At 36.7% G+C, this 13491-nt stretch overlaps 1 protein-coding gene across 1 annotated transcript; it reads right to left on the minus strand.

The window, feature by feature from the left end:
• Positions 1-422: 422 nt before the first annotated feature.
• On the minus strand, positions 423-9996 carry LOC127869570 (uncharacterized). Its single transcript, XM_052412226.1, has 5 exons — positions 9829-9996; positions 9188-9527; positions 5638-5772; positions 2084-2145; positions 423-1779 (listed from the first exon to the last, which is right to left on the minus strand). Exons 1-5 carry the CDS (start codon positions 9994-9996, stop codon positions 700-702), a joined length of 1785 nt encoding a protein of 594 aa, XP_052268186.1. The 3' UTR covers positions 423-699.
• Positions 9997-13491: the final 3495 nt, after the last annotated feature.

Below are 13491 nucleotides of genomic sequence, written 5' to 3' on the forward strand. Positions count from 1 at the left end.
CTGCAGACAAATGCTGCGCATAACAACTTCAACCTTTGAGACGCGTTCTGAGAAAACGTGGCTTAATGTATGTGCGTAAAGTGTCGTCCCAGATTAGCCAGTGCAGTCCGCACAGGCTATTCAGGGACGACACTTTGCGCCAAAATTGGATTTTTGCTAACAAGAGACTTCATTTTAACGAAAAATGTCATAAAAGCGGAAGGTGTCGTCCCTGAATAGCCTGTGCGGACTGCACAGGCTAATCTTGGACGATACTTTGCGCACATGCATTAAGCCCATTTTGCTCAGAACACGACTCATATGTTTAAATACTTAACAGTCATGACGTAGATGCAATCAACTATTTAACGTAAGTGTTACACAAAATGACGAAACCTGCGGTGCGCTTATTGGTTGTATGCTATTATAAAGTATTAGCATATATATCATTAATTGTGAACGGTTAAATGAAAATGGTAATGAGTCACTCGTTCTAGAAGTTAATAATTCCATAAATCAGCACCCATGCTTTAATATCCGCACACATGTGTTTCTGTTGTTGCTCCTGTTGTTGTCGCTCACCCCAACACAGTGCTATACAATAGCGAATAATGTCAGCCGTGATTAACCTTAAACTTATTTAAATACAAAATCATAAAAGTAAATTGATATTCGTATTTACAGTTGAATTATGATTTAGTTAAACATTTATATTATACACTAAAAGGGTCTATGATCATATTCAAACAACATGAAGTCTTCAGCGTAAATTGCGCGCAATTTCGACAAATCTTCCGCTCCGATGCTGTTATAAAATTCCCGGTAAAAGTTGTTTTTCATTCGGAGCCGTTCGGTTTGTGTAGTGTGGTCACGTGACTCCATGGCGAGCTTGAAAAGCTTGTCCTGCGTAACTAACACTGCATCTTTTTCCGTTACTGGGATGTCTTCCGGGCCTATGAGACCGCGGATCTGCATTTTCCGCCAAGTACGCTTCAACGCTTCGTAGAAACTGATACATTTCAAAAGGCCTGCTTGGAAATCGGGATCGAAAGGCTGATAGCAAGAATCTAAAATCGCATCCTCAGCGGACAGCATGTCTCCATTCTCAGACAATACATCGAGCGTCTCGTTTGTGAATCTCATCTGTCGAATAAGTTCTATGGAATCTGATTGAAAGTTTTCCATCTTTCCGATGAAGTCATATTTAACATGACACGGTTTACACAAACTTGACTGAGACGAAATGTGGCCGTCGGGGGCACCTGGTCGGAAGCGCTGAGTGGGGTCCAGAGTAAGGACCGAGTACCGTATAAATTCATGAAACTCTACATCGTGACCACATGCTAGACTTAACGGGCTCGGGCTCTGTTTGGCGTATTGAGCGATTTTCACACCAAGGATAGTCCAATACACAGGATTCGGTGCCATCAATTTATCAACGAAGGCAGATAATAATCGCTTGTAAGGATTTCTAACAAACAAAAATCGTTTTACGGAGAGGTCCATTCGTATTCTACTTCCGGTTACATAGTCCTCCGAAAAATTTATCTCGTAAGGGCTGATGACTTTTGCAAACCTGGGATTCTGTTTCATCAGGAAGAGACGACGAATGAATGTCGTGCCCACTTTCCACACAATACACAGGTCAATGTTTTCGCTCGAGAAAGACCCAAACACGCCCTCGTCGATGCCGCCGGAAATGCGGTTCCGGACATAAGACGAGCAGCGCTCGGCTACTCTCCTCGCTAACTCGTAGCCGTGAGTGGGAGGGATATCCACTGCTTTAGCTTCCACCGATACCTGTTAAAATAAAATTGCGGTGCGAGAATAGCTCCCTTTCCCTAAATCATTATTTAAAGCATTTTTATTTTTTTTAAAATCATAGCAACATTAAATGAATCGATGCTGATCAAAAAAGATGCGTGTTTATGTTGTATATGTTTAGAAGTACTGCACTTAAAACAATTTATAGAATTACTTATCTTATATAAGTATAAAGCTTTTTGTTACAAATGCATAACAGTTGTAACACAAAATCCAAAATTGTGCGCTGTATTGACAAATGCGAAATAATGAACTAGTAGTCTAGTACCAATTCAGTTACCTTCGGGTCTGTGTCATGTGAAGTCCATAGTTGGTGTCTGCTCCCGACAAGAATCTTGATACCTACCAAACAGAACGTAAAATTATGTACTGACGTGTTTTTTTATAGATTGAATAAAACATATTCGCATTGCATTATTTGCACTATAAAATTGAACACTTCAGTGATTTTGCAAACTAGCTATACGTATGTTGTACATCAATAGCAGAGATTAAAAAGTGCACACTATCATGGGCCCTGAACTCAAATATGAACAGGGAATGCTCATATTCCGCGAAGAAATGGGATGGCGCTCTTTAACGGCCCTCAAAAGCCCGAATTATTAAAGTAACGTTGATTTACCTTTAACCCATTTATGCCTAGCGTCTAGAAAATAGGCATTGGCAAACAGCATAGACCCAGATGAGACACCGCATGATGCGGCGTCTCATCTGAGTCTGCGCTGTTTGCTTAAAGGAATTTCTGTAAGAAATATTCTAAATATAGAAATAAATATACTAGAAATCCCTAATTTTGGAAATGAATTCAAGCACAACCAGCGATAAGCTTACTAGGAAAGTTGTAAGTTGTTGTACAATACCGATTGAACCTTCAACACACCAGTATTTAAGTGCTCAAGGGTATTAAACAAGACAGTCATAATGGATGTATTTACAGCTGTGTTATTGTGTTTATGCAAGCAATCCAAACTAAAAAGAAACCAAATGATAATCCGATTAAATCGTTGTTGGTAAAATGTTGCAGCCCAAAAATACCAGGGATCCTAAATAAATCGCTTTTATAATCTCTCGAAAGAAATTCACCAGGAATAATTTTGGAAATTATTTAACAGTTTCTAACTGTACATTCCAAGAAATTCTTTTCACATACCGTGACAGTTTCGATCAACCATTGATGAATCTTCATCAGACTGTGACTTTGCGGGAAATGCACGTCACAGGGCGGTTTTACTGCCGGAATGGTTCCCAGCAGTAAACAAACAGTATATGGGGCTCAGTTGTTCTAGAGAGTTAGAGAACACTCTAGTACAGTTACAAACCATATAGCTGGGCACAACCATGTCATTGACTGGGAGGGGTGAAAGTGATAGATAGGGAAAACAACACCGCACTCAGAAAACCTAGGGAATCGGTTGCGATAGCACGGGTAATGAACAGGGTCGAGGGGGGCTACCAACTGAGCCCCATCTACAGGCCTTTGTTTACTGCTGGGAACCATTTCGGCAGTAAACCCGCCCTGTGACGTGCATTTCCGGCAAAGTCACAGTCTGATGAAGATTCAACAATGGTTGATCGAAACTGTAACGGTATGTGAAACAAATCTTGGAATGTACATAGAAACTGTTAAATAATCTCATAATCTCGTTTGGGACCAGTTCACTCAACCTACGACGGTAACAGACATTGTATTTCACTGTTAACAAGAGTGATATTGAAATGCTAATTTTAAGCTGCAACAAAACAAATTAAATGCACATTTCGTGTAATCAAACTGGAATGCAAGTATTTCTTTCACGCAATATTTTTCAGTTTCTAATTCAATTCTCAATTGAATACAAATTAAGTATTGCAGGAGTTTTAACTCAAGTTAAGCAAAGCATGCTTACAGAAGTAATGCTTAATAATTGGATCACACGCACAAGCGCAACAGTGTGCCTTGAAGTCATACTTCAAGTATTTCTCACGCAATAAATGCAGCAAACACGCGATTCAGTAAAACGGAGCTTAACAATTTATGTATTTTAAATGAGAATTGTGCACAAAAGGGTTTAAACAGAACGAGTAATAAAGGCAATTTTATGCTATTGCGACGAACATGCATATATAGCGTTAAAATGCACATTAATTAAGAAATCATATTTTCAATAGTTTGTTATCTCAGTTATTATTTAAGATTTTGATATAAAAATGTACGTGTGATCATTTCACTATATTTCGAACAAGCACACGATAAAATCATTCATCCGTCACGATCGGACGCTTTAGCACGTGGTGTATGTATGGTTTCGTCTGTTTGCACGTGGAAATGGTGAAACGCAATACTATTCTAAATTTATTTCAATTTCATCATTTAAGGTGGGTTCTTACATCAGGATAACATAAAACTAGTTTTTTTTATGTATGGCTCATATGAATATTTAAGAGCGCAACCGCGCATAATGGCTTATTGCAGGTTACCTGCAAGTGTATTGGAGTCTTTTCTAACGCAACACTTTTCAAACTTAAATATCTCTCTGATAAGTAAAGCTTTTCATTAAAAATTGTAGATATGATCATTGGACTACATTCGGTGCAAACTAATGATAAAATCATTCATCCGTGACGATCGGACGCTTTATCACGTGGGGTGGGTAGCATGCAATTTGCCTAATTGCGCGGTTGCGGTTCTAAATATTCATATAAGCCATACATTTGGTTAATTAATTGTCTGTAGATTTATAATAATATTGCGTTTCACCATTTCCACGTGCTTAAAGACGAACAGATACATACACCACGTGCTTAAGCGTCCAATCATCACGGATGGATGATTTTATCGTGAGCCTGCTCAGAATGTAGTAAAATGATCACATTTAAAGTTTTAATTCAAAATCCTAACTCATTATAGAGATATTCAAGTTTGAAAAGTCCTGCGTTAGAAAAGTCTTACGTGTACAAAATGAGCGAAGACGTCAGATGCAATTGAAAAAAATCAAAGATCTAATATGACGTCATTTAAAAGATGCTATTGCTATGTATTATACTACAGTTTATGTATCATATTGTGAAAATTTAAAGTTTAAAATGAGTGCGTTTTCTGTGACTGTAATTTAAACTTTTTGTTATATTTCAATACTTTGTTCAAGAACGGTACATTTGTAACGATCTTGTAAAAGCGCGTTTAAGCACGTGCATGTCACTCGACTACTGATTTCCCTTTAATTCCCTCAAAACTGTTTCGTTAAATTATGCTCCGCCAAGTAATTATTGCAGAATAACCCACACTTGATTTCTTTTGTTGTCTAGGTCTAGAGAAAACAGGACGCATGTTGTTTTAGAATGTAAGTTTACGTATGGGCACCTACTGTGTATTATTATTATGTATTGCATGGTTGTTTTTTCCATTTGCCAATTTATGAAATTATGTCAATAATTTAGATAAATGCTAAGAATTGGCTCTTATCTTGACATATGTAGAGAATGTTTCCATTTGACAAATGGTTTTGATGTTTAAATACTATATCAAGCATACATGACCGGCAATAGTGATGATTATTTAGATGTATTATTATTTCAATTGATTTTTATAGGCTGAATAAACATTATGCACAAAGCTGAAACACAGTATTTATATTATTTTCTTTCGCTTTTAACATTTGTTACTTTTATGACAAGAATTCGCAACTTAATCATTACTTTTATTCTTACAATGGCTGTTCAAATACCCATATACGCACCGTGCTCACAAGATAACAAAGCATGGGTAATGTTACATGTTAAGATCCTTACACCATAACCCGTGTAGTCAGTTATACCCGGCTATTAAACATGATCGATGCATTTAGCACAACTTACCTGCATCTCTGTAAAAAATCATCACCAGAGCCAGCAGCAACAGCGCGACCCACAGTAGTATCAGCTCCTTCCGGTAGCGCCTCAACTTCCTCAGCATCGTGCTAAGCGTGACTTCCGATTCACCGGACACTAATACTGAAATCAGCAACCGTCTCAAAAACAGCGTCTTGGACTCCAAAACTGTCGCTTTATCAAGGTCTTATATATAGATGCTGACAACCTCCTCTTTCATTAACACTGTTTCCGACGCGTGTAGGTTTTTTACCAGTTGGCTTTCCAAGGTTTAGTAGCCTTTTTGACCACCATGAAGGTACAAACTGTTCGACCTTTCTTAAGGTCCTCCATGTATGCGTCTGTTTGTATCGCATAAAAAGTTCTTCACGCCGAAGACCTCGTTCGCTAACCTGTCATAAACGAAGTATCGGGCTTTGTATGTGTTTTTTAAACAGCTCGCCATCCAAATATTACAGGTTTTTTTGACCGCCATGCACTTGCATAAATACATTCACTGGTTAGACGGTTATATTATTGTTACCTTATAGAGAGCATTGACACAGTTTTGAGAGCAATTGATAAGGATTTACACACAATACAGTTTTTGAACAATATATCATTTATCAGAGTATTGATAGCACATTTGAATGCATCCATTGGTGCAGTTCCTAAATTTGAAATTGTGTACTGCGTTTCACCTGTTTTCCAACAGATCATAAGGTTGCATTTTGAACAATTCACTTCAGATGGTCCTCTGATCGTAATGTGTTCCATTATTCGACACAAATTAGTAACATCATCCCATTCATACAACAATGTACTATTCTTTATAAATCTTGCCGTGTATCATAGGTGGACAGAACAATCGACCAAACACATGCTATTGTGCACTATACGATGTTACATCGTATTTTGTTCATAATACGCTATTCACATTTGATCAATTTACCGTGACTAAGCTAGACGAACAACGTTTCACGAGTCTGACATATTATACTGTATGGAAATTAACTTGTTCATATTTCACGGTTAGACAAAATGTATATTGCAATTGAGCCGAATTATCTTTCACTACAAAAAATACTATACACGTTTAAAGGAACCTATTCACAGTTTGGCAAACACATATTTAAAAGAATTTAATCTCTTACCATTAAAAATCTATGCGCTACAATCAAAGAGTCAAAATAACACTCCTTACAATGAAAACTGTTGAAAGCATCGAATCTTTTAGGATGATAATAAATTGAAATCGGTAAAATGATAAAGCATTGTAACGCTTTCAATCGTTAAAAGGGAAATCTATAATGCAATAGCGTTAAGATATTCTGACAGTTATAATAACGTTAATGACCCAACGTTACCTCGTTTCAGTTTGCTTCCAGTGGCCAAGAATTCGAATGCCGGCAAGGAGATAAATTTTTATTCAAGTGTGTTCCTTTTTCTAGTTATTTAATTGCTTCAGACTATTCCCAATATTAAAGATTTATTAGTTAAAATATGTACAGGTTGAGACATTTTAAAAACAAAACAACAACAAAAATATGTGGGTAAGTATTTTAAATATATAAAAATACATACAGACAACTAAATCAGTACCTCTTAACCCATTTATGCCTAGCGTCTAGAAAAAAAGGCATTGGCAAACAGCGCAGACCCAAATGAGACGCAGCATGATGCGGCGTCTCATCACGGTCTGCGCTGTTTGCTTAAAGAAATTTCTGTTAGAAATATTCTAAATATAGAAATAAATATACTAGACATCCTTAATTTTGGAAATAAATTGATCCAATTTAGAAGGATGGGAGAGTCCACTAGGCATAAATGGGTTAAACTTAAACTATCTTGAATTACTTTTCGCATGATACGTTTAGAACGCGCTGAAATAGATGAAACATTAACAAATAAAGTACAACGCAAGCTATTATAAACATACAAGACACAATTATGTTATTGTATCGTACATTTGATTGAGTAGGCGTATTATTGACCTGAGTCTTCGAGTAACTCAATCGTGATACATCGACTATCTCCGGAATACACCAAAAGATAGACAAGCAGTTAATCGTCTTCTGAGCCAGTGTGTTAGTTACTGAGTTTCGTAGGTTATATTTCACTATACATCACTTTGTAGTGTCATTAGTATTACTATTGAATTGATGTCAGTTAGCATCCGATAGGGTCTTAACTGGTTTAATACCGGATTTGTTTAAGTCTACTAATTTTCCTAAACGAAAGCTCAGACCCCCCCCCCACCCCCCCACCCCCCAAAAAAAAAAGAACTTGTGTATGTAGATCGTAAAAATAAGTAAAACTTAATCGAGTTTCTTTCGCATTCTCACCTTCAAAAATGTTAATGATTAGGCCACTCCGAACTGATCTGTTGGTCGTCAGATTTGCCGCACCTATTTTTTTCAAAATGGAAAAAAAATACCGCTCGCACTCATTTTTGTGTCCTTCTGTAACAATAGCGCATGTTTTTTTTTTAATTGGTGAAAAAAAAACGCGATCTAGCAGAAACGATTTTGACGCTGAACACGATTGCCAAATATAGTGTTTCGTAACCTTTTTAATCGATCACTGCAGACGCTAAATAATTCGATCGAGACGACCAGAAAAAAATGGCTTCCTGCGTGAGCAGTACATGTTTCGCTGTCGTGACCGTTTTAACAAATTGCTGTGAAAGGTTGCCGCTGCCAACCCTTAAAAATATAAACACAGCTTCTTCGTTCTGTGACTTATTTGAATGTGTTTGTTTACGTTCGAACATGCAATTGTCAGCAGACACCGTTGAAGCATGTTCAATTTCAAACAACATCGGGAAGATTTTTTATACTTTTTCTTCATTAAATGTGCATATGGACGGTATTTCCCTATGTGTAGGCAATTTTTTTCTATACCACAATTTTAAGTGAACAAAAAATAAACATAAATCATGAAATGCTGGTTCTAAAAGTTTCACAGGGACAATGTTTTATAATTTTTAAAATACATGGTTGACGGAACATGTTGAACAGCTATGTCCGTGTATTTCAGAAACAACAAATAAGTTTATTGTCATGTATAAATTTATTTCTTAAAAATACCATACCGTATTAGCCATCTATATGCCCCTTTCAAAATAAGGTAGAGACAATGGATTATATGCATGGCCTTTGTCCGACTGTCTGTCATTATCATTTTGATGATTGTCCCTCTTCAAGTGCTATTGCAACAAGCGCTATTGCAACATGGTAAACCTTTTCACACCTTTCAACCACAGGTGGAAGTAACGTACTCTGGATAGTATTTTTTAGGAGTCCAATATAATCAGACATACAGGTTTAAACAGCTATATTTTACATTCAAATCAATTTTTATACAAAGAATATATAGCGACCTCATATTTATAGATGTACGTTACATATGACCTTTGACCACAAAATATACATGTAACAATATCATTGAAGTGAAGGACACAAGTCTACCTACTGCTGCTTATATTTGTTTGAAGTTTTAAACAGTGAAAGCTGTGACAAGGTAAAACATGTTGCAAGCACAGGTGGAAGTAACGTACCCAGGATAGTTGTCAGAACGTAGTTGCTGTCAGTAAGGAACGTTGACAGTCGCTTGGCTAGGACTGCAAAGAATATCTTCCCCTCTACGTTGAGCAGAGAAATAGTCCGGAACTGACCAATATCATTTGAGTCCTTCTCCTTTGGGGCGAATATTCCCTCCGCTCTCTTCCAGCAATCCGGGAATTTGCCCTTTCTCCAAATAACTCTAAGTAGGGTCCATAGTTTCTGAAGTATGCCTGGGCACATCTTATAGACACGATAAGGAATGCCGTTCGGGCCTGGGACTGAGCCTGTCCTCGCTTTCTTCACCACGTGCTGTACCTCAGACAATGATGGCTCCTTTGTGTCCAAAGGAGTTTATGGTTGGTCTTCTGGTTCTAGCTTTGAACAGTCACCCAGTGGAACCTCCCGTGAAGGATCACAAGGAACATTGTGTAAGTGCTGTTCTATGTCCTCCATACTGCTCTCTACTGTTCCTGATCATTCGTTGTCAAGGATGTCGTTGGAGAACTGGTATGGGTTCTGGATGAATCTCGCTCTCTGTCTCTCCCTCTTCCTTTTCCTCTGTCTTGTTTGCTCAGCCTTGTTGAGGGTGCTCAGTTTCTCTCGTAAAGTGCTTTTTAAACTGTTGGAGTCCTACTTTCTCTTCTTCCTTGGCTTTTCTATACTGCCTCTTTACACTTGAAAGCTCCTTCCGGGTCTGTTTGATTAGCCTCTGTCTTCTGCTGATAATAGGGGCTGGCTTCTCTGGTTTCTTCTTAGCCAAGCCGAACCTTTCTTTGCTTACAGTATAGATGAGGCTCGTCATTGCTCTTATCTTTCGGTCAGCTGGACCCTGGAGGGTTTTTCCAGTATAGCGGAGACGTCTCGATCTAGCTCCTGCAACGCTCGCCGGTCTGTCGTCTTGGGCCATGCTATCCGCGGGAGCCTCTTCTCATTATCTCGGAGCTGTTGTGCTTGTGGTGCTGGTTCTGCATGTTCTGGAGTGTCATCGTCCAGTGGGGGAAGCAGATCAAGAAGAGGGTCATGGTCGTCCTGCTGCCTGCCCTGGGTGTTTGAAACCAGATTCTCAGAAGCGTAGAGGTTCCTAGTTCTATGGTATTCTTCCCGACTTGGATCCTCCAACGTCTCACCAGGTGTAACACCTGAGCGTTGCGTCTGGGTGTCTGATTTCCCTCAATCAGTCCTGGCTTGATGTATCCGCAGTCCCCTTAGATTCTTGCAGATCTTGTCACATTTGCCACACTTCACTACTGCTACTTCTCCGGTCAATGTCCGTTGTACAAGCCTAGTCGTCATCTGTGTATCCGTCCTTGTGAGTCTCTCATCCTCCCCCTCTCGGTAGACTCTGGGAGTATTCTTCTGTGTGTGAGTCTGTAGCTGATGTTGTGGTTGTTCCTTCACAGGAACTGCATTCCGGGCTGCCAACCCGTCGTTCTCTTCCCAGGCTTTCCTGGTGGTCATCTGTCTTTCCAGCGTCACCGTTATATTCTCGGTTGACATCCAGTCTTTCCTAGGAGTCACTGGTAAACCAGATATGGAATGAGATGTAAACAGTCGTTAAACTGCTGGACTACTGAGAAATCAGTGTATATCAGTGGGTGGACGACCCACGAAAAGGTAACACCTCAATGTACAATAACGGTAAAAGTTGTTTGCGGGGGATTGAAAATATGTACATGTGCAATTAAAAATGTTTGTTTTTGCCAGTTTACATTAAGGATGCTGTTATGATTGTTTAGTTCGCACCTTGGTAAACTTTGTCGGAGTAATGTTGTTACTATATATGAAATATGTGTGGGTTTGTTGCTAGATATAAACCACGTGTATACGCAAAATGTTTACTAACTATACTTATCGGTTTTAGATGAGAGGTTCGCTTTAGGAATATGTATCTTAAATTTGAAAAAAAAAATCAGTAGTGTGCTATGCGTGACATATACTTATTGTCCTAATTGCATGCCAAACAAGTTATGCTCACTTAGATAGTATAGACTGTTCACAAAATTAAATTACACATATGTATAGACTTTCTCAACATATTGCAGTTCTTAACTTCTTGTAACAGTTGTTCTTTTGCATAACATCGCGATATTTTTCATCTATACCGCTTTGTATTCCTGGTGTTTACCCAAAAGTCAAAATTTATTACAAAGGCCATTTTAAATGGTTTCTAAAATGTGTTTTCCATTGTTGAGTAAATTGATTTATTTAGCAAAACAATTACAGTAATATTTCACTCTTTGCTCAACATATCGGAGCACTTATTTTAAATACCACACTAAATAAAATAAAGCGTTTAATATTTTTATATTATTAAAGATTACATTGATAGTATGTTGTATATATACTTGTCAAAAAGAAGTCGGCACATCAATCGATGTAATATTATTATTGTATGGTTTAAATCCTGATGTATACAAAACGTTAATTGCTTTTGTACATAAATGTACTGCTTTCATGTTGTTTCTCTGAAATGAAAGTAATCAAAATATGAGCATACATTAAATGCAATAATGCTTACAATAAAATGTAATTGTACTGCTTTTATTTCTCTGTTATGAAAGTAATGTAAAATTGTATATACAAATTAGGTAATAATGCTTAAGTATACTAGATTACTTAACTTAATTGAATTGCTATTAGTTTTTCTGTTATGAAAATGGTGTAAAATTGTATATACTTATAAGTAATGCTTAATCAAAATATATTACTTAAACTTAACTGAAGAATACACATATAAACGTTTCAAAATTATAATGAATATACACTAATGTCTAAAATAAGTTTTGAAAGCCGACGATACCAAATATTAATGTCTTATATTTAGGGCAATTTATCTTGCACTGTTTCTACACTATAAATGTTATATTCCACACTTTTTGCCATTGTTGATATTTTGTTATGTTTATTTATGTATGTTTGCCATGCTGTGTGTTAAGCATATGAAGGTTTTACAAACTTTAGCACATGTTTATTGCTACATCGTTGGTGTTCATATTTTTGTTGTACAAGTGGTTTTATTGTGTAGTATTAACAATTATGAATAATTTAAAAATTATCTCATATAATTGCAGAGGCTGACATGACCACCAGAAAAGATCCGATGTTTTTAATTTTTTGAAAGAAACGAATGCACATATATTTTGTTTACAAGAATTGCACTTCACATCAGACATGGAGAAACATCAATATTCCATGTGGAATGCAGAAGCCTTTTTCAGTTTTTCGAAATCTAACTCGCGAGGGGTTGGGATTCTATTTTCAAAAAGATGAGATGTGAAGGTCAATCAAATTTTTTCAGATGAGAATGGTAACTATATTATCTTAAACCTTTATTTACATGGGAAACAATTTACTCTTTTTAACGTGTATGGACCAAATAATGATAGCCCCGCTTTCTATCTAAACATATTTTCTCTTATTGAAAATATTGTGAACCAATCATTTATATGGTGTGGTGATTTTAATTTAGTGTTAAATACAAATCTTGATTATTGTAATTACAAATCAAATACTAATAATGTCAAAGCAAGAAACACGTTAATAAACTTTATCACTGATAAAAAATTACATGATCCGTTCAGAGAAATACATGGCGAACGCAAGCAATTCTCCTGGCGTAGAGCGCATCCTTTGCAACAGGCAAGGCTTGATTTTTTTTGTTACACATGATTTCTTACCCCATATCAGAGATTGTAAAATTGGAATAAGTTATCGTTCTGACCATTCAGTTATCAATTTAGCTTTAGACTTTGAAAATATTCCACATGGTAAAGGGCTTTGGAAACTTAACAACTGTCTTCTTTTAGACAAAGACTATCTTACTTAAATAAATGATAAAATAGAACAAATTAAAATACAATATCAAATTAACGATCAGCTTTTCTTAGAAACACTTTTGATGGAAATCAGAGGCTCTACAATTTCATATTCATCTCATAAAAAGAAAAGCCAAATTAAGAGAGAACAGGAGTTAATTAAACAAATTGAAGCTATCGAGAATAATTTGAATCAGGATAATGAAATGTTATTAATAAATCTCCAAAATGAACTACAATTAATAAGAGAAGAAAAAACTAAAGGAAATGTAATTCGTTCAAGAGCTGATTGGATAGAAAATGGAGAAAAACCAAACATTTTTTTTGCAATTTAAAACAGTACAATTATACTAACAAAACAATACCATTCTTAGAAACGCCTGATGGCAATATTATATATGAACAATCAAAAATTCTCAAAGAAGCAGAATTATTTTATAAGAACTTATACACTGATGCAACAGAAATAAAAGATATTGACA

The sequence above is a fragment of the Dreissena polymorpha genome, chromosome 2 (genome assembly GCF_020536995.1).
Source record: "Dreissena polymorpha isolate Duluth1 chromosome 2, UMN_Dpol_1.0, whole genome shotgun sequence".
Taxonomy (NCBI): domain Eukaryota; kingdom Metazoa; phylum Mollusca; class Bivalvia; order Myida; family Dreissenidae; genus Dreissena; species Dreissena polymorpha.

Bases quoted from the DNA above. Each gene is read 5' to 3' on its own strand.
- LOC127869570 (XM_052412226.1), bottom strand. From the start codon at position 9,996: ATGACGAGCCTCATCTATACTGTAAGCAAAGAAAGGTTCGGCTTGGCT. The intron at 9,528-9,828 runs GTAGGACTCCAA...TTGGACACAAAG, and splicing joins AAGCCAAGGAAGAAGAGAAA to GAGCCATCATTGTCTGAGGT. The intron at 2,146-5,637 runs GTAAGTTGTGCT...TCTGTTTGGTAG, and splicing joins GATTTTTTACAGAGATGCAG to GTATCAAGATTCTTGTCGGG.